At 38.3% G+C, this 25,789-nt stretch overlaps 2 protein-coding genes across 3 annotated transcripts in view; one reads left to right on the top strand and one right to left on the bottom strand.

Moving 5' to 3' along the window:
* The window catches only part of LOC139944967 (ATP-binding cassette sub-family C member 5-like), a 30,648-nt gene extending 25,596 nt beyond the window's left edge, over positions 1–5,052 (bottom strand). Inside the window, exons 1-4 of one of the 2 annotated variants that reach the window (XM_071942166.1) lie at positions 4,582–4,659; positions 4,462–4,481; positions 3,277–3,571; positions 2,717–2,875 (exon numbers count right to left, since the gene is read on the bottom strand). In XM_071942166.1, the coding sequence (XP_071798267.1) occupies positions 2,717–2,875; positions 3,277–3,491 (374 nt within the window). In that variant the 5' untranslated portion in view covers positions 3,492–3,571; positions 4,462–4,481; positions 4,582–4,659. Of the gene's footprint in view, positions 1–2,716; positions 2,876–3,276; positions 3,572–4,461; positions 4,482–4,581; positions 4,660–4,824 lie in introns of those variants that run through there. The other variant, XM_071942165.1, reaches the window with a different exon arrangement.
* Positions 5,053–8,030: 2,978 nt separating this feature from the next.
* LOC139945059 (sodium/hydrogen exchanger 6-like) lies at positions 8,031–25,717 on the top strand. Its single transcript, XM_071942316.1, has 16 exons — positions 8,031–8,335; positions 9,067–9,287; positions 9,775–9,852; positions 11,092–11,168; positions 11,836–11,936; positions 12,747–12,852; positions 13,978–14,104; positions 14,413–14,518; positions 15,051–15,139; positions 15,701–15,814; positions 16,348–16,459; positions 16,827–16,980; positions 18,520–18,577; positions 18,969–19,051; positions 21,208–21,301; positions 21,496–25,717. Exons 1-16 carry the CDS (start codon positions 8,035–8,037, stop codon positions 21,703–21,705), a joined length of 2,031 nt encoding a protein of 676 aa, XP_071798417.1. The 5' UTR covers positions 8,031–8,034; the 3' UTR covers positions 21,706–25,717.
* The last annotated feature ends 72 nt before the right edge of the window (positions 25,718–25,789 follow it).

Here is a 25,789-nt window from a genome sequence, read left to right as displayed (position 1 = left end):
TCGGAGTCTGGAGAAAATAACGGGAAAACCCACCTGTGTATCCACGCGTTTCGCCGTGTCATGACATGTTTAAAATAAATCCATAATTCTCGCTAACGATATTGTTTTACTGTTATCATGGAATAATATTTCAAGGGAAGTCTTTCACCACTACCTTCTGTAAACCCTGTAAGTTATTTGTAAATCTGTGAACTTTTTGTTTTTTTCTGTACCGAAAGGGTCCAATGGCTTTAATAAGATAAATGTTTCTGACAAACTGATACGCTTAACTGATTTTATAGTATGGAGCAGTTAAAATCCAGCCGTCTGGAGTACATGTCATAAAATTTTTAACTCATAAACTTAATGATCATGATTGATACAATTCCCTGGACCCCTCAGTTTGCATCAAATTGACAGTGTGTGAACTCATTACTTGTGCATTCTGTTTTGTATTCAGTTAAGCTAGGCAAAACTAGCTTTTGACATAAAGTTTGAACATTATTAAAGCAGTGCTTAATTTGTAGTACAAACTTCATCCATATTAAATACGAGTGTTGTGACATGAAAAGTTGCTAATTTCTTCGTCACTGACTACTTCTTAGAAAAAAATGTCATGTTTGGTCCGAAAATTGTACTTATTTGAGTCAAAGGCACTCATCAAACCAGGTAAATGTTTATTTGATAAAAGCAAGAGCTAATAGTTCCCCAGAGATTAAAAATTATATTTTTCAACTTTATGTTAATTTATGAAAATTTGGGATGTCCATTTGAACAAAACACTAGAAGATTGAAGATTGAAGATTGATCGCTTGTTTTATGAGACACAACATTTGATCATCAATCTTTTAAGGCAAAGATGCTGAATTGAAAACAAAACAAAAACAAACTGAAATCACTGTCCTGTCTTGAGCATACTGAAATCACTGGCATCAAGCCAAAGGTCTAGTGTAAACATTGAGCCCTGCTTTAGCTAATGACTGAGAGTGACCTCTGACCTACATGATTGATTGATGGTTATCATGCCTGAACAACATGTACAATCACTGAGGAAACACACGGCACCCTTAAGGCATTTTATTCGAGAGTGACTGACACCTTCAATCACGCTGCGTCCTCTCCTCACCTGTTAAAAGACAACATTTCCTTTGATGCGCGAGTTTATAACCCGGATTTGCCTATTTTTAAATAGAGTCAACTCTCACCTACAAAAATCACTTCCAACCACTGTGGCAATTTGTCATCGTTTTCTGGGATTCAATGCAGGGTTGTAGCTGGACCAATTTTAGTGGTGGGCAGTGAATCAAATTTTGTTGGAAGTCTACTGGGGGCAAGGAGATCAACAAAATATTAATGTTTAATTATGGGGCAATTATTGCTGAAGTGGGGCCAGGTTCCCAAACTGTTCGTGTCACAGGGCTATGCAATAAGTTGAATGGCCTTTGGATTGTGTTCTTTCTCACTCCTTGTCATACATGTAAGCTGTGTCTCAGACCAATGCAAAGTGGACAATATTTGAAATCTGTGCTGGGAGGCATAATGTATTTTTCTCAGAGTGCTGGGCAAAAATTGTGAGTCCTGGGCAGGCCCGCCCAGCACCGCCCACGGTGGCTACAACACTGATTCAATGTGAATGGAAATTCCTCAGAATTAAGTGGTGGTTAAGTGACCTCCAACGACATTCACTTATGGTGTGTAGAGAGACCTTTAAAGGCATTGTACACGTTTGGTAAACACTCAAAATATTGACTGATTGAGCTCAAATTTTCACATGTTTGTTGTTTTATGCATATGTTGAGATACACCAACTGTGAAGGCAGGTCTTTGACAATTACCAATAGTGTCCACTGCCTTTAAAGGCATTGTACACGTTTGGTAATTGTCAAAGACCAGTGTTCTCACTTGGTGTATCCCATCATAAGCATTAAATAACAAGCTTGTGAAAATTTGGGCTCAATCAGTCATCGAAGTTGCGAGAAAATGATGACAGAAAAAACACCCTTGTTGGACGAATTTGTGTGCTTTCAGATAGGAATAAAAGACTTCTAGCTAGAAGTCTATTTTATATTTCAGTGAGGAATTACCTCTTTCTCAAAAACTTTGTTACTTCAGAGGGAGTCGTTTCTCACAATGTTCTTTACTACCAACAGCTCTCCAATGCTCGTTACCAAGTCAGTTTTTAGGTTATATTTGTGATGAGTAATTACCAAACGTGTACCTTCCCTTTAACCCACTTTGGTACAAAGAGGAAGGAGGTTTCCCCTTTACTAGCAGATTTCCACGTAATTCCTAGTGTCCTATGACACGCGGAAGTTGACATTTCCCGTATAGAATGTCCTTTATACCACAACAAAAAAACATGACTTGCCGACAAAGTGACTTGCAGACTGAGAATGAAATCAGGTCAAGTTAAAGAGGTTGACTTCTTGCTTTATGACCCATCCTAAGGAAAATACAGGCCTTTAAACAACCCTTGGCACCCACAAAATTTGCTGTGGTGCCATGCACTTTTGCCAATGTGTTATTCCAGGTCTACAGTTTTGTTTGAGTTGTTTTGTCATTTTCAATACACACCAGACTTACACAGTCTATGGTAAAAGTGTCTTCAAATGCCATGACCAGGACTCGAACCCACACTCAGAAAACACCAAAGCTCAAGTCCGGTGCAGTAGACACTTTTATCCTTCATCAGAAATATTGCATAGCTTACCATTTTTATCAAGTTTCGTCAACTTACCTCTGACCGTTTAGATCCCCACTATCGTTCTCAGACATCGTAAAGAAATCTACCAACTCAAGTGGTCTCTTGACAGCTTTCTTAAAGATTGGCGTCATCCAGGAGAGAGTTAGAAACGAGAATAGTCCGCTGTGGTCCAGAGGAACAAAGGGCTTTTTCCTGAAATCAAACATTTTGATGCAAAGTCAGAACATTGTTCATGCTTAAATTCCATTTCAGGTAGTTTTAATATTGTTATTATTTGTTTTCTGTAATAATTGTTTTACATTTTTTGTTACATGAAATCAATCACTGTAGCACACAAACCTAGTGAAACCAGTCAACAAGGGTACTTGCTATATGATCTACAAACACTGCGAGGTTAAATACTCTCCCACGATAAGGGTTCTTGGGGTCGGTTTCACAAAGAGTTAGGTTTAGTCCTAGGAGAGTCCTAAGTTAGTGAAATCAACCCCAGGTTCATTTAAATGCACTACAAATCCTGGTACATTCTGTAGCTGTACTACAAAGTTTATGAATTTCAGAGTTGATAAACGTAAACGAAAACACTTTGTACTCACTTTGGTTTTGGTCTGAACGGCACCAACTTCTTCAAACTCTTCTTGTATTTTTTCATTCCTTTCCCCTTTCGATACGTAATGTGCGTTCCATCTCCTGGCTTCATCTGAACATCTTCGTCAGTCCGAATGTCTGCCAGTCCAGCGTTGTCCAATGGGAAAGATGTCATGTGATCTATGACATCACCCTTTCCAGCCTTTGCTGTATCGTCGCCCATTGTTACGCAAATTTTCTTATGATTTATTTTCTTCAAAGGTTTTAGATATCACCAGCAGGGTACTACTCACACTTTCATACCTGAAAAAAGGCAACAAGTAAAAAATATATTGTTATGGAGAGGATTACTGATTGGTTTGGTCATTCAAAAAAAAAAATAATTAAACCCAGGCCTGATAATTCACAGAGGCAACAAAGGTGATAACCTCCATGCCCACTGGTCATTGCCTTGGTGCCCTGGAAACGCTCCAGAGAGTGCCCTTTTACCACAGAGAAAATGCCTCTGTGTCCTTGCCCTTTTAAAAACGAGGCAATACACTGGCCTGAAAATCGTTACTCAGAATTTACAAAAAATGTAGATCTGTGTTCTGTACCATTTAATTATGGAAATATATTCAGTTAAATGAATTTTTTTCCAGTTTCAAAAAGAACAAAATATATTAGAGCAATAAATACAACCTGTTCAGGAAATACTTTTAAATGGGCTACAACCCAACAAATTTTGCAAACTTTACTTATAGTATACCTAGACCCAGTAACTGGGGCGCTGTACTCCTTTTTTTCTTCGAATTTTGACATTCTCTGTCGTACGACATATTTTCTTTTTTTAAAGGAGTAAAGCGCCCCAAACTGGGTCTAATGCAAACTAAAATACACAAACAACAACAAATACACGCACTCACCATGCACTTAGCAAAACAACAAAATGCCTAACTGATCAGAAAACACTTCTAGGCAAAAAAAAACACAATAGGGGTCACAACTTTGTGAGATGACAACCAACAAAATCATAGCATTTCAAAATGTTGTAAAAACAAAACGACTTGTTGTAGTATATTAATAAACACACATTATGAATGATTGATATGTGAAAGCTACAACACTCAACAGCCATGGTTGGTGGAAGTGTCGGTCCACCTCCATTGCATGCAATTGCAACAGCTAACTGGTCATCAATAAACTAGTCCAACCAGTAGCCCAGCTTGGACTCCTCCAGGGTACTCCTAGAACTATTTCGGTTTCGTCCGGCTATCGTCTCCCGTATTACGGGAGACGATAGCCGGACGAAACCGAAATAGTTCTAGGAGTACCTCCAGGGTAGACCCAATAACTGGGATCGGGCGCTTCGAAAGGTTACTGGGTCTATTTTCTACTACCAGAGAGTCTCCTTCCTACCGCTACCGTACCACCAGGCAGGGCAGTGACACGGTGAAGAAAACAAAACATGACTATCTCACCAACAGAACAACTTAGAATAGAGTTAGAACATTAGAAGTAAAAAAAAAACCAATATTTCTAACATGTATGAGAATATAGTAAGTAGAACTACGAACCTTCGATATCAAACATAAGTAGAGGTAGTTCCACCTCCGGCTTTGGCTGAGCGTGGAGGAAGAAGCATGGACCGGGGAACCCTCCGTGGCACACGGCGCAAGGACGTACAACCAACAACAATGACTGGACAAAAAGCTACAATGCATTGATCGTTGACTGAAGAATGACCTAGTTGTGAGAGGAGAATAAACATGTGGGTTATATAGGGAGGTCCGATCCAGTCAGGTCGTGTGGACGTTCTGTGTGCGGTGAAAATACATTCGGTGATGACATAACTGTCTAGCGGACACAGCTAGCTCCCTCTGTTGTTCTCGGTTAGCTGATGCAGTTTTGGTGATTCCGATCCCGTGACTTTTATTATTCAATTCAACAATAATAATTATTGTTGAACTGAATTGAATTGAATTGAAATGTTTTACAAACCACAGATCCATCATTATTATATTTTGCAAGGCTTTATTTGGTGGTGATGAACATTGGGAAAATGGATGAATTGGAAGGGGCGGTGCCGTTGTCGCAATTATGTCCTCCTATGCATACCCGGAGGACAGTATTGCATATGCAATAATGTCCGCCGGACGGTTTTGCATATTATATGCAATATCGTGTCCGCCCGGACGCTGCTGCATAAATGTCCACCCGGACACATCTGCATATGCAATCGTGTCCGCCCGGACGCTGCTGCATAAATGTCCACCCGGACACATTTTGTATATATGCAGCTGTGTCCGCCCCCGTGCAAAACCGTCCTTGCAGTAAATTAAACGCCCGGCCCTTGGTCGACGGAACACGTTCGCCATTTATTTTACATTTTAGTTGTCATGAGTAATATGGGAAATGTTCGGTCGTTCCCTTCCAATTCATCATCCATGCCAACATGCTATTAAAAAAAATGAAGATTTTGAGCACTCGACTTCCGACTAAATAATGCACACACACAAGAAAAATATAAAAATGCCATGAAAAGCGTGTAAAGCATTCGTCAAGCACGTACGCCCTGATGGAATCATGAACTCTCACCCAGTTGCAGGGGGGGGGGGTCCTACTTTTATTGATTCATGACCGTGTCGTAACAGCCTCCTTTGATCAAGTTCTGTGAAACTGAGTGAAAGTTCAAATTCTTCAGTCATCAGACAGCACGTGCGCGCCCTATGAAAATCAGCTCTTTAAGATTGGGCCATGGCTTTAAAGGTAGGCCTATTCGTAGGAATGAAGGAAGAACGGTTCGTCAACAAGTTGCCGTTTGGAATGTTTTTGAACAAAAACGAGAGGGTTTTGTGGGTTATCTGAACTGACATTGTTCAGATACAGTTTTAGTTTTACTTCCAGTACCAACCGAATAAAAATAACTTAACTCTTTGTTTCAATTTAATTATTCATGATGATTTTGACACAAGAGACTTTGTGTTCATTATCGGAAGCGTGTGTTTTTTACGGCACGCCAGCAAGACTTGTTGCAGCAAGCGGCTCTCATTTCTTCATCAGTGCGTAAGTAAAAAAAAAACAATAAAAAAAATATGCTTTAGGCTGTACCCCGTCTCTGCTGCGTAGCCATAATGTACTTCAGAACCAGTGATTAGCATTGGATACAATGATCTCTTTTGATATAATTGTGTTTTGATTTGCCCGTGAGTTACATTTTGGCAGCTGCACTTTCCGTCGACGCGTCGTCGGCAACATTGAATGTAGGTGAAAGGTTTTGGTCAACAATCCGGGTGCGCTATTCTGTTCTGCTAAAAGTCTAGTATTTTTTTATGTACGGCTATACGGCATCAAGTTATTTTTTGATAAAAGGTAAAAGTTACAGCCAATTCGGATCAAATCAATGGACTCGCATACTATACGAACAACCGACACATGCTAAAGAAACCGCCTTCTTTCTCTCTACTCTGTACAGCATACAGCAATATTGTTCTAATGTTAAAGGCAGTGGACATTATTGGTAATTACTCCAAATAATTATTAGCATAAAACCTTTCTTGCTGACGCGTAATGGGGAGAGATTGACGGTATAAAACATTGTGGGAAACGGCTCCCTCTGAAGTGCCATAGTTTTCGAGAAAGAATTAGTTTTCCACGAATTTGATTTCGAGACCTCAAGTTTAGAACTTGAGGTCTCGAAATCAACCATCTAAACGCACACAACTTCGTGTGACAAGGGTGTTTTTTCTTTCATTATTATCTCGCAAGTTCGTTGACCGAGCTCAAATTTTCACAGGTTTGTTATTTTATGCATATGTAGAGATACACAAACTGTGAAGGCTAGTCTTTGACAATAACCAAATTAGTGTCCACTTCCGAACTCCGATGGAACCAAGAACTTGCGATATTAATGAACTACTGACATTTCCATATGTTCTGTTCCAAAGAAACGCTTTCTCACTCTCTGTACGATTATAGTTTTAATGTCATGTAAAGGAAACAAAAAAACATTTTGTGAGCCAACTTTGATTGAACCAAGAACAGTGAGATGCACTCCCGTCAACTATCCAGTTGCGCTATTGTTCGGTGCTCATAAAAAATTCATGCCTGTATTCTCTCCAATTGTCTCCAATGCGGTATTTTTTTTCTAAACTGTGTAAGGTTAACAGTTTGTTTAGCCAACTTGTGATCTGCAGAACCATCACCTATTTATGTGATAAACCATTACAAATGTTTCAAAAGTGTTGGAATCCAACAACTCCAAATTGGAGTCTGTAAATGAATATGGCTTGAAAAGTAAACCCATGTTGAAGAATACAACAAAAACGGTTGAGGGTGTTGGAAGTCAGATTATTCTTTAAACTTAAAATTATTTTGCTACCAGGCTTAAGTCTTTAACAAAATAGATTATGTAGTGGAGCAATAATAGTATCGGACAACTACTTCTATGGCTATGAGATATAATGTATGAGTGCGAGAGGGCGCTCGACGATATTATTGGATCAAGCGCGTGACTTCTTTTCCACATGATACTGACGGTCATTTTCAACATAAAGAGTGACATCAGATATGTTCATTCATTTAAAACCTTTCTAATTATTTACCGCATGTATTTGATAAATTCTTGTTAAAAATAATTTCATATAAAAGGCCAATGTTTTTTCACAAAATTAATGCTGAGTGATGATGACGTATTGCGAAAGCGTTGACCGCCTCCTCAAAGCCGATCCCTTCTACTAACAATAACAAAACCGCCGGTAAATATTAGGAGGAGGGGCTTTTCCAAGATGGCGTTCTATCATCGACGAACGTGTCCGCTTACAATGTCAAATTTAGCGACTGTTTTCTTCCTTTTCGCATGTATTTATTCTTCACAAACTCAGTCCACCGAACAGTCAACAGTTCAAGCATGTGAAGCTGACCATCCTGAGAAAGTTGCAGAGGAGGAAGTGTCCATTCAACACCAACTTGATAATCTTAATTTATTGCTCTTCCTATCGTTGTTGGTTTTGACAATTTTGACAATTTGGTTGTTCAAGGCGCATCGTTTCCGATTCATACATGAAACCGGCTTAGCTATGATTTATGGTAAGTTCAAAATTAAAAGCTGATGACCAAATTACATGAACTGCAAAGTATCCCTGATGCTTTCGTACTTTGAAAGCATTTCCTTCGGCCTTAATTTAGATTTAAAATTAGTAAACAATTTGTTTTTTATTAGTTATAGACCCAGGAAGTCCGGGGCTCTGCCATTCTCTGCCCTCTGTCTGTTCTCATTAAAAAAAAAAAAAATCTTTTTTTGCATTTTAATTTTTGTCCTTTTTTCTCATAGTACGAAAATGCAAAATTAATGTCAAAAATTTTAAAATTGAGTACAGAATTACTAAGTCTAATGAAAAGTACTCCAATCTAGATCTAGCCCTGGTAGGACGTCAACCTGGGCTAGTCTAGACCCAGTAACTGGGGCGTTCCTGTTGAAAAAAAACCTTTTACTCCTTTTTTGTCAACAATATTGGTCGTACTAGCGACTGATCTCTGTACGGGATATCCACAACAGGCGTTTGTACAGTAACTGACAGATGCAGATGCAGATAATGAAAAAATCTTGAGAAAAGGAGTACAGCGCCCCAGTTACTGGGTCTAACTCCAGTCAATGAAAGAGTGTTAATAACTTAATATTTGAATTATATTTGTGTTTAATAATCAAATAAGTTGGCACTATGGCACTTTTTACAAAGTTGCAAGGTGCTAGGGTGTTTATTTCAAGTAAAGTAAGAAGTAAGAAATGAAAACCAATTGTTTCCTAAAATTTCCTACAGGTTCAATAGTAGGTGCCATAGTGTGGTACACAGCTGACACAAATGGGCGTGCACATGACCCGATCACAACGGACGCCCAAGAGTGTGACATCTCTAAAGCTACGAGCAGCATCTACCTCTCACTGGAATACCCCAGTAATAAGAGTGTGACATTTCAATATAACAGGTTGGGCATCATCAAAGGAGGCGCCTACACTGTGCCATCCGCATTTGTGGAGAAGGTACGACCTATTGCTTCATTTAAAGGGTTCTTGTACCTTTTGTAGATCAAGTTTTTAGCCATGACATGAATTCTTACTCACTGTCAATAACGATATGTAATATAATTTACCTGTAGAAGTTTCAAAGCTGTCATTTGTACTTTGTTTTACTTCTTTGTTTCTTCTGAAGACAAGCAAAGTATACTGTTCGAAACGTCGAGACCAAACTGGCTCCCCTCAGAGCCAACACTCCCACAAAGAGATTCACACATGGTTGTACCCGCAAGTTTACTATTTATTTATATAGTTTTTTCCTATTTCTACACACCATCCAAAGCTTCAAACAGTGCTTGTTTTACTTTGTTTTTGCTGTCCTCATTTAAATCGACATTTCTGTTATAGAGAGTTGTGGCGAATCCCAGCAATCTTTACAAGATAAGTCATCGGTTTTCTCTAGGGACCATTCCTAAAGAGGCTTAAAAAAAACTGTTTTTGTCTTTATCAACAGGTGAACTTTGACCCAGAGGTCTTCTTCAACATGTTGCTTCCCCCCATCATATTCTATGCTGGTTATAGCCTCAAAAGAGTGAGTTTGTTTATATTCAAAAGTATCATATTAAAATCTGTTTGGCTACTGTGCATAGCCGTAATCATGGGTACAAGTTTTGTTACAAAGATACCAAATAAACAACTAATGAGTAAATTCTTTGCCAATCTTGCATTCGACAAACTCAAGTACTTTTTACTCATCATTGCCATTGTTAGTTGATATATCAATAGCATCTGAGATAACTGCCACATTAGTGACTTTCACACTCTTGTTTTTTAATACCCATGATTGTGGCTCTGCACTATATACTGCAGACCTACTGAGACATGTTAGGTAATCTTGAGACCCAGTAACTGGGGTGTTGTACTCCCTGTTTTTTTGTAAAGTTGTCATTATCGGTCGAACTAGTGCTCCAGGGAAAGCCATGCTAGATTTTGAAATGGCAACATTTGCTATTACTGTCACCTAAAAAATGCCTCAATATGACTAAAATACTTAATGAATTACCTTCAAAACTGCCTTCTGGCCTCTACATGTGTAAGATGCAACATCAGGATTTAAATTGTACTCGCAGTCTTTTTTTGGCGCCCCAATTACTGAGACGATTCGTAGTGTTCCCATGGGAGGTGGTGGTGATTTAGTTTTGATCCGTGTTTTTTTTTTTAACTCCATAATTTGTGGTTGAATGAAGAAAAACTTCACAGAACAGGACTTGAACCGGCAACCTCTGGATTATCGTAAACAAAAACTATTGTTGCTTGTTAATGTTTTCAGGCCTGGATTTGGACGCAGGCTCTTGGGGCTTGATGCAATTTAAAACAAAATTCCTAAAGATTTTTAGATTTGCCAACGGAAGTGTTGTTTTCCAAAATGAAAAAGGGCTTGCTCTCTCAAATTTGAAATTTCAGGCCTGTGAATTTTGTATGCAGTGTACCTCGGAATGAGATCTTGTACACAAGATAGATGGCGCATTATATTGGGGAGGTAGTGCTTTCTGCTCTACCGGCCAGGCTTCGGATTGATGATACCCAAGCCTACATCCGTATGGACTGTCAAGGGGGTAACCCTGTTTCAGCCCTAGGAGTAGGTGGCAACGGCCTCTGGAATAAGATATTTGTAGCCCACACCTTGTGCGTCTGGCGACTTGCATTTAACCCCCCCTAAAAAAAATTAAACAAAATACTCATAAAATTTGAAGCTTTGTAAAACACTGTGTGGTCATGATGTACTTGAGGCAGTAATAATATTTTATGATTTAATAATGTTCTTATACAGAGGCATTTCTTCCGCAATCTGGGCTCCATTTTAACCTATGCTATGGTCGGCACAGCAATTTCCTGCTTTGTTGTTGGGTAAGTGAGACATGTTCAAAATTATTGAACAAGATTGTTCAGGATTTAGGTTTCTTAAAGAGGGGTTCCCAAGGTCAAATTCAAATTTGTGATCCACTTATTTTCCGATAGAGTCATATGAAGATGAAACAAAATTACAAGTCTGTAACCTTACTTTCAATTCAATGTCTAGTTCTGACCTAATTTTCAAAAATCACCCCAAAATGTTGTGAAATAATAATAATACTAAGAATATTAATTTAGTCTTATCTTACAGTGTTGGCATCAAGCATTAAAGTGTTTAAGGCACTTGAACAAAGAGAAACACTTTTTATGCCATGTTTTGAAGTTTTTCATAAATTATGAGACCGGAGCCTTGCATGTGGATTCTGTTTTCAGTCCCTACCTGGGAGGCATTTTGGCGGTCGTTACCAATAACTGTTTCGGTTGAGTTGCCCATTGGTTAACCACTGTCCAATGACCGAAACAGTTATTGCATGGGCTTTTCTCTTCTGGGGTATTCCTCCCAAGTCTGAAACTGAACATTTCTTCTTGTTTCCTTTTCATCCTGTTAAGTTATTGACTCTAATTGCTCTGATTGGATGTGTAATACATAAATGAAATAACCGAATAGTATTTGTATAATTGTAATGAGATTTATTGTTGTGTTTTTGTTCTTTATTGACAGTGGTATTATGTACTCATTAGTTGTTTTAGTAATGAAAAGGACAGATTTCAACCTTAAAGATTCTCTCTTTTTCGGAGCTTTGATTTCAGCCACAGACCCTGGTGAGTAGAAACATATTTTTCCTTCTTCCAATTTTTTACATATTTTTATGCAAGTCGCCAGACACACAAGACCTGAAGGCCAGCTCAAGGTGTGGGCTACAAATCTATTTTTCCAGGGGCCATTGGCACCTACTCCTGGGGCTGAAACAGGGTTAGTCCATATGGATGTAGGCTTGGGTATCATCCATCAGAAGCCTGGCTGGAAGAGCAGAAAGCACTACCTCCCCAACTTTCAAAGCAATCATGGTTAAAGGCAGTGGACACTATTGGTAATTACTCAAAATAATTATTAGCATAAAACCTTACTTGGTGTCGAGTAATGGGGAGAGGTTGATGGTATAAAACATTGTGAGAAACGGCTCCCTCTGAAGTGACGTAGTTTTCAAGAAAGAAGTAATTTTCTGCAAATTTGATAAAAAGTTTAGAATTTGAGGTCTCAAAATCAAGCATCTGAAAGCACACAACTTTGTGTGAAAAGGGTGGTTTCTTCTTTCATTCTAATCTCGCAACTTTGATGACTGATTGAGCTCAATTTTTCACAGGTTTGTTATTTTATGCATATGTTGTGATACACCAACTGTGAAGGCTAGTCTTTGACAATTACCAATAGTGTCCACTGCCTTTAAGGACACAAGTGTCATGACCGGGACTCGAACCCAAGCTCTGCTGATCACTCTGTATAACATTGAGTCATCATTGAGTCACCCTTAGCAACAGCCGTAGCCACAGTCGCTAATCCAGACGGGTCCATACTTCCATTGCAATGAGAATGGCCTTTTGAATTGACATTGATTGTTGTCCTTATTTCAGTCACTGTGTTGGCGGTGTTTCACGATTTACAAGTTGATGTGGATATGTACATTCTTGTCTTCGGAGAGAGCGTTCTTAATGATGCTGTGGCCATTGTACTTTCAAGGTAATTAATAAAACTCACTGAAAGCATACAGACCTGTGCTTCATCTTTGAAACGGTGAGGGTACCAAGGCATTTTCTCCCTGGTAAAGGGCACCCTATGAGGAAATTGTATATTTCTACTGGAGCATTTCAAGGGCACCAAGGCAATAACCAGGGGGCATGGAGGCTATCACCTTCGTTGCCTCCGTGAAGTATCAGGCCTGCATTATTTTGTGCTCCAGTACTGTTTGGTTTGGTCGTTGCTCTGCCAGCGATCTCCAGAAGTTGAATTCTGTTGTTGGATCAGCAGAAATGTTAAACCCTTCTTATCTTTTGTGTTATCGTTCCTATGATGTTTCCCAACTTAGGACGAAAATATATGTCCTAACTCGAGATAAGACGAGTCCTAGCTCTTTGTGAAATCGACCCCTAGTCTTTGACATTTACCAAAAGTACACCCTGCCTTTAAGGGCAAGCCCTGGAAACCAATAGATCTTAACTTTACAAGATTTGACTTAAGATCGTTAAGCTTATGAACTGATCTTCATTACTGAGCAATAAGTGATGTCACTTTACTAGCCAGTGGGGTGATTCTGTTTGCTTTAAGAAGGTAAATAGGATAATTCAAAGCCGACCCAGACAGCTGGTCTAATCTTTAGTTCTTAATTGGTTTAAAGTTGAATTACCGTGTCATCTTTAAAAGATGTGAAATTTTCATCGTTGTTGTGAGGGTAAAACCAAAAACAATATTCATTATCCCGATGCAAAATTAACATCTATTAAATCGTTGCAGTACAGCTGCAACTTAGGATTCAAACTGCCTCCAGCTACCAGGCAATGACAGTGGTCAAGTTGGTAAGACACTGCTCTAGAATTAAAAAGGTTGTGGGTTTGAATCCCACCCGAGTTTCATCTTATGATAACAGGCATTCATTGATAACAATTTGGCTTTCTTATGTCCATTCCCAAGGTTGGGAAAATTAAAACACTTCACAGTGCAAATTGAAGAACTCGGTTTTCGTTTTGGAAAGCATTTCTGTTTGTTTTTGTTTACGGACTAAAGTAAACAAAAATTAAACTGCAGAGTTAGACTTGTATTCGCTCTACAGTTCCAATGTTGCGTTCTTTAATGATTTGTCTTTTACAGGTCAGTGGAATCTTACGACAGTGACTCTTTCGAAGCAGGACCAATTTTAAAATCCCTTGGGATCTTCATTGGTGTCTTTGTTGGCTCTTTTGCGATTGGTTCAGTCATGGGCTGTATTACAGCAATAATATCCTTTGAAACTATTAACAAAATACTGCCCTAATATTGATTTGATTTGATTTGAAATGGTTGATTAAAAACAAAGACCATCGCAGCCAAAGGCTGAACTGCAATCAAACTACAAAGAGATAAACAAAGAAAAATATAGAATTTTTTTAAAGAGTTATTATTTAACAAGTCTAGCTTTTTTACCTAACTGGAATTTGCTATTTTTGACATCAAAGAAGTTTAAGTAAAGGTCTCTTCTTATAAATTGTCTCATGTGAAGGGACCTTATGTGAATGTGTTATTATTCCTTAACGCGATTTTGTTAACGTGACTAAATTCACTCGTATCAGAGATTTTCCTCTTCTGGAGACAGCTATCTTCTTCATCATGTCTTATATGTGCTACTTAATGGCGGAAGCTGCTCAACTTACTGGTGAGTTCATAATAAGGAGCGAGGGTAGAGGTTGATATTGTGTATGAAAAAGCCTAGTAGCACCACATCAGCTCGAAAGATTCAAGGGATGTTATTGGCCCAATGACCAGGGCACTGATGTAAAGCGCATTGATACGATTATTGTAAAATGTGCTATAAAAAAAGGTAATAAAGTGAGACTCTGGTATGCATCTTGTTGCCATTCTGTCTAGCATGTCAGACTTATGTTTGTGGCATGTCATGGCCGGAACTCGAGCTCTGGTGTTTCTGATCAGCAGAGTGTGGGTTCGAATCCTGGTCGTGCCACTTGTGTTCTTGAGCGAGATACTTTATCATTCTTTAGATGGGAATTCCAGCCGTAAGTCTAGTGTCTTAGGATTGATAGCTGAGGATCTTATTTCATTTTGGCGTGCTCGGGCCAAACTTCCACAATTTGGGTATAGAATTCCCCCACAGTTTTGAAGAAAAAAATGCGAGAGAGTTTTCTCGATTAAGAATGTTATTTTGTGCAATATCATTTGTTTCTTTGTAGGAATTGTTGCGGTGCTATTCTGTGGGATTATGCAGGCTCATTACACCTACAACAATCTGTCTGAAGAATCCAAGAAACGAACCAAAGAGGTATTGACAAATATCAATTATTGTATTAACTTTGATACTATTTATTTTTGTCTGCAGCATCAGCCCGAGTGTGGAACTAACTTCCACTGACAATTTTTTGTCTCACTGAGACGAAAATTGTTTCACTAAATTTTTTGAATCAATTCTCATAAACTACAGCACCAAAGCAAGTAATAATTTAAGGAAAGCTTTCTATCAACATTCTCTTTAAGCTGTTGAGATTTAATGTATACGCCTCTCTTAATATTTATGCATGATTTCATCACAATTCTTACACAAAACGAGGCTGTAGGCGCAGCCACTGCAATTGGTGGCGGACGTGCGCCTACAGCCTCAGTTTGGGTAAGAATTATGACGTCATGCATGAATAATAAGAGAGGCGTATATGTGGACGTTTGTGTTCTTGTGTTGTACAAAAAGTGCCCTAAATCTTCAAATGTTAGATCTTTATTATTATTATTTATTATTTAAACTAAAAATCGTCAGTGTTGTATTTGGATTATCGCATATCGATTGACTTTGTCTTGATTTTTCTTCTCCTTTTTTTGTTTGTTTTTCTAGGTTGCTGAGCTGGCTCAGTTCCTAGCGGAGAGTTTTATTTTCTCCTACATGGGTATTTCCATGTTCAATCCTAGGAACCAATACTGGGATGCGGGCTTCATCTTCTCTGCTTTTGTATCCTTTGATGGTTTACTTTTCATTTCATATTTACATTATTTTTATTTTGCTGAGGGTAAGTGCGAGGGCCGTTTTAAAAACACATGATACAGGATCGGTAAGGATAAAAAGCATCATTGCAAAATTTTAGTCTTTAAAAAAGAATAGCCAGTTTAGTCTGATAGATAAAACAAGGAAGGTAGTAACACTTAACCCATATCCACCTAAGCGTTTACTTATGAAAAAAAGCTGTATTTGCCAAAGCTCCTGCACATACACTTATTGTTTATTCGTACAAAATTTGCCAATTTTTTTTTTAACCTTTGACAGAAACATTTTGTATTATATCGTTGGAAAGAGGACGAAATTATCTTAGTTATGATGTCAAACTGGATATTTGATAGAACTTATGGTGTTGATGGTAATGAGAGACAGACTAATCCTGTACACTAGCTTGAAATGTTATCATTTTCAAGTCACTTTTTAGGGATTATATCAAATCAGTTAAAAAAGAGTAAATGACAGGCTTCCTTAACTTTGACCTCCATCAGTTTGCCATCCTCGTGGGTCGTTTTCTCAATATTTACCCCTTGTCATTCTTGCTGAATCTCGGAAGAAAGCAAAAGATTCCTTGGAATATTCAGCATATGTTGATGTTTTCAGGTAAGTCTGTAGAGAGGAGCTGTCTGCTTTAAAGGTAGGATCATTGATTGTGTTTATTCTACCTTGCGTATTGCTGATCTATTTTATGTATTCCGAAAGTGCCACTATCGTACTTAATCGTGGACTCAAAAAGTGTCATAAATAGTACATTATCACTCAAGAAATACTATTGACTTTGGGATGTACCAAGGCACGCAAATCAACAAGATACATTTTGTTTGGTGAGAAAGACTTTAAATATTTGTAACAGTAACTTGAAAACCCCCAAAAAGCTGGGTATTTTCAAAATGCAAGAAAAGAGCAGGCACAAAGAGAGTAATTATACAGTGTTTTCTTAACTAATTCAATACTAATACTCTGATTGCAGGACTGAGGGGGGCTATTGCGTTTGCACTTGCCATCCGTAACACCGCCACTGTGGCACGGCAACTATCGCTAACGGCAACCTTGATTATTGTTTTGATTACCGTGGTAATATGTGGAGGAATGACCACTCAGATGTTGACCTGGCTAAAGATAAGGTACTGTGGACGTCTTCTCTGGTTCCCCATGTTAACATTGAAAATTGCAGTTCAAGTCTTAATCTGATCCGAGAGTACCAGATTATTGCGCTTCTAATATAGAGGTTTTCCAGGCCTTTTTTTAAAATTTTAACACCCTGCTCATTCAATTTCATAAAAGGAGTAATTCAAGGCTGCAAGACTTATCAGTATGGTAAAAGCCAGCAGCAAGAGCTGGTCAACCATTTGATATCATCAAGTGTAAATTAGTGGTAAAAAGGCTACTTAAGAAACATGGCTGCCCATATGATAAAGGTGTCTTTCCTCCAAAGAGCTTTATCTCCCAACCACTTTTTAATCCTTCCTTTCATATGACCTACTTTTCATCTTGATAACTCAACTGTGATTGTCATCGAATCTATAATTTTCTAAAATCTATAATTTTCTCATTGCTAACCAAACAATCTACTAACTAATTAGAGAACATTTTTACTTTTCGAATTTGAGTAAAATAATTTGACGGCTTAAAACCTGTTTTGGCAAATGACGAGGATAAAAGAGGCAAACTACTTTCCTCAAGGATAACCATTCCGTGTCATCTAACATTTCATCAAGACACAAATGAAGGGCATTGTTTGATATCACTTGTTCCTTTCATTCTTATTAACCCATTGCACTTTTTCACAATATTTTCTTGTTGCCATGAAAATACTGGGATGAAACGAACCACGCCCCCTGTGCAAAAGACTGCCGCATTTGCTACTGTGTAGTTTCAGTGGTTGTTGCACTATTATTAGTCTAAATATTAGGCAGCATACAAAACCACACACACTATCCACAAATTAGGGAGGCATAGAACCAACGCCCTATTTTCACTATTAAGCACAAAAAAGGAGCTAGGCAAACAGACTTATGCTTACCAGACTAAGTTTACCAGGCAAAATACCATCAAACATGTACTTTCTGTGACTGGTATCCTGTTCATATTTGGTGAGCATAATGTTGATGTGCTGATGTGCTGAGCTACTTTTTGTGCTTTAAAATGCAGCTCTATGAAATTTGGCTCTGGGCGCCTCCATGTCTAGAAAAAAGTCCGTTTGAAACTTCATGCGAAGGCAAATGCGAAGTGAATTTTGACGTCAACCATGGCTGTTTTCGCAACAAATGCTTCACAGGATTTCAGCTGTTGCAATTCATTTGTTGCAAATTTGTGAAGTCAAAATTTGTATCCCATTCGCATGAAGTATGAACCGGGCTTAAGGGGGAACCAAGGCAAGCCATTTTTGAGGAGTTTTTCAAATGTCTTTCCTTAGTATCTCATGGCAACATGTTTCCACTAATCACTTTACCTCTGTACCCATTGCGTCACTCCCTCCCCCTTTGTCTCCCCCTCTCCACCCCCCTCTTCTCGATGCATGCTTTCCCTCCCCTTCCTCCCCCCTCCCTCCCCCTCATAAGGGTTGCTGTAAGGCCGTCAGGGTTTGACCTGGGGCCATCTTGGAATGCAGTGATGGTTGTGTCTGAGGGGGACAACTCAACTTCCACTATGATTGTTTCTAGGGTTGGGGTCTCTGATGAGGATACCGCCCAGCAGCAGGGAATGCAAGTTGTGGGATCGGTGAGTAGAAACTGTTTGTGGGATTGAGGCAAAATAAGCGTGGGGATAGAATGCAGCTTCTAGACCTAGGAGATCCCACCCCGACCAAACCACAGTCACGGAGATCCTCCCATATTTGGCCCGCGATTGGCCCGAGGTTGGCCACTCTCTCATTCCCTTTTTCATGGTAGTAGAAGTGGTGTCTATGTGTGAACTGGGTATTAAGCAAGTTTCTTTTTTAAAGCTCCTAAAGGAATTGAAAAATAAAAGCTGAAACCAAGGTTGCAAGAATTTAACCACAGTTCAATCTGAATATAATTATTTGGTTTTTGTGCATGAAGCACTGTATACTTGATACTTTCCCTTCCTCGTTCTATCTCCTTTCAATTCTTAATTTGTTGTTTTCCACCAGCAAAACACTGAGATTGATGTGAGAATAAGGAAGCGTTATGACCAGGCGTGGCTCGTCAGACAGTGGTACGACCTCGACCATAAGTATCCTTTTAAGAAAACAGCGCGCCATATCACAAAGGAGTGGAACAGAGATTTCATTAGAAAATTACTCTGTATTTATTTTGAGAGTTCAAGATGTTTTGAATTTTGGTATTATTTAACGTCTGCATGAATGGACAACTATAGATTGCTTTGTTGTTATTATGTATTTCTGGTAATGAAACCAAGGATGTCTCATAAGTGACTTAATTTTTGTTGCTCGCAAGCCTGAGGAAACCTGTACATGAGGTTGCTTGCAATGTGATCCAGAAACACCAGGGTTAACCCCTACTCTTCCACTGTAGCTTGCAAGCCTGAGGAAACCTGTACATGAGGTTGCTTGCTATGTGAACCAGAAACACTGGAGTTAACCCCTACTCTTCCACTGTAGCTTGCAAGCATGAGGAAACCTGTACATGAGGTTGCTTGCAATGTGATCCAGAAACACAAGGGTTAACCCCTACTCTTTCACTGTAGCTTGCAAGCCTGAGGAAACCTGTAACGAGGGTGCTTGCTATGTGAACCAGAAACACTGGAGTTAACCCCTACTCTTCCACTGTAGCTTGCAAGCATGAGGAAACCTGTACATGAGGTTGCTTGCTATGTGAACCAGAAACACATGGGTTAACCCCTACTCTTTCACTGTAGCTTGCAAGCCTGAGGAAACCTGTAACGAGGGTGCTTGCTATGTGAACCAGAAACACTGGAGTTAACCCCTACTCTTCCACTGTAGCTTGCAAGCATGAGGAAACCTGTACATGAGGTTGCTTGCTATGTGAACCAGAAACACATGGGTTAACCCCTACTCTTTCACTGTAGCTTGCAAGCCTGAGGAAACCTGTAACGAGGGTGCTTGCTATGTGAACCAGAAACACCAGAGTTAACCCCTACCCTTACACTGTAGCTCGCAAGCCTGAGGAAACCTGTTAACAAGGGTGCTTGCTATGTGAACCAGAAACACTGGGGTTAACCCCTACTCTTACACTGTAGCTCGCAAGCCTGAGGAAACCTGTACATGAGGGTGCTTGCTATGTGAACCAGAAACACATGGGTTAACCCCTACTCTTTCACTGTAGCTTGCAAGCCTGAGGAAACCTGTAACGAGGGTGCTTGCTATGTGAACCAGAAACACCAGAGTTAACCCCTACCCTTACACTGTAGCTCGCAAGCCTGAGGAAACCTGTTAACAAGGGTGCTTGCTATGTGAACCAGAAACACTGGGGTTAACCCCTACTCTTACACTGTAGCTCGCAAGCCTGAGGAAACCTGTACATGAGGTTGCTTGCTATGTGAACCAGAAACACATGGGTTAACCCCTACTCTTTCACTGTAGCTTGCAAGCCTGAGGAAACCTGTAAACAAGGGTGCTTGCTATGTGAACCAGACACAAGGGTTAACCCCTACTCTTCCACTGTAGCTTGCAAGCCTGAGGAAACCTGTACATGAGGTTGCTTGCAATGTGATCCAGAAACACAAGGGTTAACCCCTACTCTTTCACTGTAGCTTGCAAGCCTGAGGAAACCTGTAAACAAGGGTGCTTGCAATGTGATCCAGAAACACAAGGGTTAACCCCTACTCTTTCACTGTAGCTCACAAGCCTGAGGAAACCTGTATCAAGGGTGCTTGCAATGTGATCCAGAAACACTGGGGTTAACCCCTACTCTTTCACTGTAGCTTGCAAGCCTGAGGAAACCTGTACATGAGGTTGCTTGCAATGTGATCCAGAAACACAAGGGTTAACCCCTACTCTTCCACTGTAGCTCACAAGCCTGAGGAAACCTGTAAACAAGGGTGCTTGCTATGTGAACCAGACACAGGGGTTAACCCCTACTCTTCCACTAAACTTTTATGGGTTCTTTTATGTGCACTACCAATCCAAGTACACAGGACCTACGGCTGTATGCCCCGTCAAAGTAATTATGGTAAAGTATCTTGCTCAAGTGTAGTGACTAGGTTTTGAACCCACATCCCGATGACTTAGCCATCAAAACTTGAATTTGATGCTCAATACCACTCAACCATGATACCCTATACTGTGTACTGTTATGTCTCGTTTGTTATCAGATATTTATTTGGCTTATAATTCATTTATAGTGGGTCATGGTGTAAACACCTTTAACTGAAACCTGACTGAGAATGTTCCTTAATAAAGTGTTTAGATTTTTCAAGCCGATCTTCACTCGGAAAGGAGCAGATCTGAAAGAGACTCTACCTCTCTGCTGTTACCCTGTGGCGAGATGTTTGACAGTAATGGTGAGTATTGATTCATTGTTCATATAGAGTAATCTGTTACTCGCCGAGTGCCTAACCAGGGACTAGAACGTTCTCCTTTAACAGTGGCCTGCGGGAGACTTCTCAGTTCTAAAAAGAACTGTCCTGCTTTTTAACTACTACCTGTGCAGAAGGTAGAAAATATATGTAATGTTTGTTTTCGTTTCTTGTTGTAGGATGAGCATGTCAACGAAGACAGCGATAGTGACTTAATCTTAGATGAGAATAGCTCTAGCGCTGACCAGCTCTCCGGCGTCAATCTAGAGATCGCTCAACCAACCAATCACACAGAAGACGATATCGTATTAGACGCTGATCTAGGCTTAGGGTCAAACCAAATCACTACACCAGGGTTAAACCTAAAACCCATCCCAGCTGTTGTATAAAAATGTAAATATATGAATATGCATATTATGTAAATGAATGTTGTTTCTTTTATGTAAATGCCAACCCTCAGGCCAGGTTTAGAGGAGGAAGGATAGAGACAAGTTCCCAGCGATTATTTTTTGAAGAATTTTGTTAACCGCTGATTTTTGTTTCCGTCATAAAGGTGTGAATGAATCATATAAAAAAAGTTAGCGAGAGAGAATTTTAATTTTGTATTTTTACAAAATATTGATTGAGATGCACCTGTCACGTGCATTCTAACAAGTTACCACTAGGAAGGAACATTTTCACAGCTCACAACGAATTTCGGTCAGTTTTATCTTTGGACAAAGAAACAAAGAAGAGTTTTTCTTGAGAAATCAAGCGACTGGTTTACTTTCAAAAGCAGCTATAAGGTGTACATGTTATTTGTCAAAAATCCACCTACCACTCCGTTTTTCTATTCTCTTTAGATCAATTCTCTTTAGCTCAATTTTTTTTGGTCAGCAAGAAACATGTTTCAGAATTTAGACACTCCAAAACTCTTACATGCTTGAACGTCTGAGTCATAGGCCATTAAAATGACCAGGGGTGGACTTCACAAAGGTAGTCCTAACTTAGGACTAGTCCTAGGCAATGCTAAGAGATAGGACCAGTCCTAAGTTAGGATGCGTTACTGGTCCTAACTTAGGAGCAGTCCTATCTCTTAGCATTGCCTAGGACTAGTCCTAAGTTAGGACTACCTTTGTGAAATCCACCCCAGGGCCCAATTTCATTAAGTCTGTTAGCAAAAAAATGTGCCAAGCACAGGCAAGTATTGCTTAGCGAATAACAGGCAACCAGTCAAAATAACATTAAGTATGCATTGTTGAGACTTTACCCCAACTAAATGTTCGCAGCAGTTGCATAATAAGTGTGATTTTAATAATTGATATACATGTATCGCTAAAGATGGCTAAAATCTTGAATCATTGAATATTTGAATACTTACAAACTAAACTCACTCTCTCTATATACATATATACAGTTACAGTTGCATAAATATACATGGGCAATTCTGTAGATGTCAATAAACTATCGATGTAACAGGCAATTGAGCGTAAGACAAACTTTCAAATCATTAACATAGGAACATAGATTGGTTTTTGTCAACGTAATGCAAAAGTTTCAGCTGAATATATTTTAATAAAAATAATAATACGAACATTTATATTGCGCAGTTACCTATATAAATATACTCTACTGCGCATTACAAGGAATACAAAAAATGCAGAGAAAAAACCATCAAACACACAAACAGAGCAAGAATGAATTAAATGGGTGAAGTAAACAAATGGGTTTTTAACTTTAATTTTATCTACTTGCTGAGAAAACTACAAAAAAACTATCAGCAGTTGCAGTGCTCGTCGCCTAAGAAGTTTTCTGGTCATAAATTTTTCAAGAACTTACCAATCTATGACCCTATGACGAGTTTCCACTGAACTTGTGTCCTTTCTTATGAATGTTGCCTTTTTTCCTGATTTCGGTTCATTTAAAATTGAATAAGCAGCATTTTTTACTTTCTTCGTTTTGATTTTGAACTTTCCTTATTTTTGATACCTTTGTCGCCCAACCTGCCTTACACTTTTCCAGTTTTTTATAAAGCTTGTCCTTTAATGTTATGTACTTGTGAGCTTTAAAAGCTTTGTGAATTCGTCAAGTATTCGATACAGTAGTGAATTGATAGTTTTGTTTAGGCTCAAAATCTTGTTGATAAATCTCGGCTATTGTTAACTAGAAAGTTCTGTTGTAGCCAAACTGGTACGTCCAAAATGTCTAAGAATATTCCATGCCTTGAACTTGGCTCTTGAAGGGGCACAGCAATTTCCCTGTGGTAAGGGGTACTTCTTTGAGAAACATGAAACTTTTAATTGGAACTTTGCAAAGGGCACCACAGCAAATGCACAGGGTTATTTCAAGGCCTGATATTCAATAGCTACGGGACAATGCGTCTCACAAAATCTTATTTGTTGTCAATAAGTTACTATTTTGTGAATTCTGCCGACATGTTCTTAAATATTTGACTTATTACAGACTAGTCTAGTCGCAGACTCTCAGGTCAGTGATACTGCTCGCTATGTACATGTTTAAGTATACAAACATTGTTTGTAATTCCGTTTATTTTTTGTTAAACTGATCCTTTCAGTGATTTTTAGTCGATGGAAGTCATTTGACTCCATTTATAGGCTTCATATTGAAGACAAACTTGTGGAAATGTTAATAAAAAATTGAAATGTTTATGTATCAAGAAACATTACTAAATTAGTTATGTTGCAAAATTGTTGGTAAAATAATAGATTAAATGCATCATGATGTTAGCGCAAATGTTATCATGAAAAATTTAAAGTTGGTTTAAATATAGTTACCCGCCTATATAAAAATGTATTTTATAGCTCCATGATATATCTAAGTAGATTACCATGTATTATTTGTTTACTCTCTCTGACACTTTATTTAAATCAGTAAAAGTCATGAGAGGCGCTTTACACAAACTATTAAGAAAATAGTTACACATTAGAAAGCATCATTAAAAAAAAACACAACAAGAAAAATGTAGAATACAGACAGGAAAGTTATGTGATGAAAAATCATGTAAATTGCCAATGCCAAAAATAAAAAGCCACCATTAAAAATGTAAAGAAAACCTACAGTTTATAAAAGAATACTTGAACAAGAGACAGTAATCAGTGAATTATGTGATCTCCTGCTTAATCCCACAAGAAAGAGAGACAAGTTATTTTAAGGTTATTTCCTTTTCTAAGAATCTGTAGACCATACACTAAAGAAAACAAAAAGTACCCCAAATCATTTCATCTCGGATAGGATAGTTTTTTTTGTAACAGTTTGTGACCCCAAGAATTTTTTAACAAAAAGGCAATGAGGTCAAGTAAGAAACAGCTGAAGAGGCTGAATTAGCCTTTTGAGTTATGGTGGAGGAGCTAGTTGTTGTTTGGTTTGGGTGCGTACAGACAGATTTACCCAAACGTTACAGAAAATGTGTCCACCATATCGTAAAATGGCTTATGAAGTTGCTCAGACATTATAAATGTTTTCTATTTATGTTGATATGATGATAGACATTACAGAAAAATAACATATTAATAACAAAATGAATTAGCTATTATTAGTGATTTTGTAAGGTCACCAGCAGTAGAGAGCTGCCAATGTGGGGGGTTGAACAAATTTCTGTGAAATAATTTTAATACTGAATAATTTTGTTAATTTTTTTGAAGGATTTTGTTTTGTAATAATCTTCCTTTTATTTGTCTTTATAGAAGGGAAAGTCAGCATCAATTATGGTGTGGACTTGAAAAAAATTACAGAAGGTTCATATTTTATTCTCTCAAAACTTGATCTGATTTGAAGGATCCGTTATAAGAACTAAAACCACCATTTTTTTTATTTCGTCACCTTGGTCTTTCAAAGTTTGTAATATTGAGTGTGATTTTTCCTAAATATTGCTATAAAATCGTTAAAAAAAGATTGCCAAAAAAAGATCATGAAAAAAATACACATGTATGTATTGCAGTAGTAAATACATTGCTAGTATTACTTTAAGCTCTTCATAATTAGGCTATGCAAACAAAAAATATGAAAATAAATAATCCAACAACAACAAACAAACCTAGATGTTTTGTCTTTGCCTTTTATATCTCTCATGATTTAAAAGACAGTGTGGTTGTCTGTTGTCAATTGGAAAGAGTGGGCAAAATTTGTTTAAATTTTGAAATAATTTTTAAGACTGGATGGAAAAGTAAAGCAGCTTCAGTCACTTATTTTTGGTCCGAAGACCAAAAGATTTGTTTTTCTTCTTTTTTTCACCCCTTTTTTTCATGGCCAACTATGCAGAATATAATTGTAGTGGTTAGGAAAGTAAAATGTAATAATTATGTGTGAATGCCAAATTGATGTGGGACTATATACTCATGCGCTAATTATTAAATAATTATGTGTGAATTTAAGTGTTTAATGATTGTATATAAAAATAAAAGAAATACATCACAAATCATGTTTCATGAAGACTTTTTTGTGGCCTGTTTTATTTCATTTGTTGTCAAAGGTCGG

Source organism: Asterias amurensis, chromosome 12 (assembly GCF_032118995.1).
Source record: "Asterias amurensis chromosome 12, ASM3211899v1".
In the NCBI taxonomy this organism is placed as follows: domain Eukaryota; kingdom Metazoa; phylum Echinodermata; class Asteroidea; order Forcipulatida; family Asteriidae; genus Asterias; species Asterias amurensis.
This window is presented reverse-complemented; position numbering and strand designations above follow the sequence as displayed.

Bases quoted from the DNA above. Each gene is read 5' to 3' on its own strand.
- LOC139945059 (XM_071942316.1), top strand. From the start codon at position 8,035: ATGGCGTTCTATCATCGACGAACGTGTCCGCTTACAATGTCAAATTTA. The intron at 8,336-9,066 runs GTAAGTTCAAAA...AATTTCCTACAG, and splicing joins CGGCTTAGCTATGATTTATG to GTTCAATAGTAGGTGCCATA. The intron at 11,937-12,746 runs GTGAGTAGAAAC...TCCTTATTTCAG, and splicing joins GATTTCAGCCACAGACCCTG to TCACTGTGTTGGCGGTGTTT.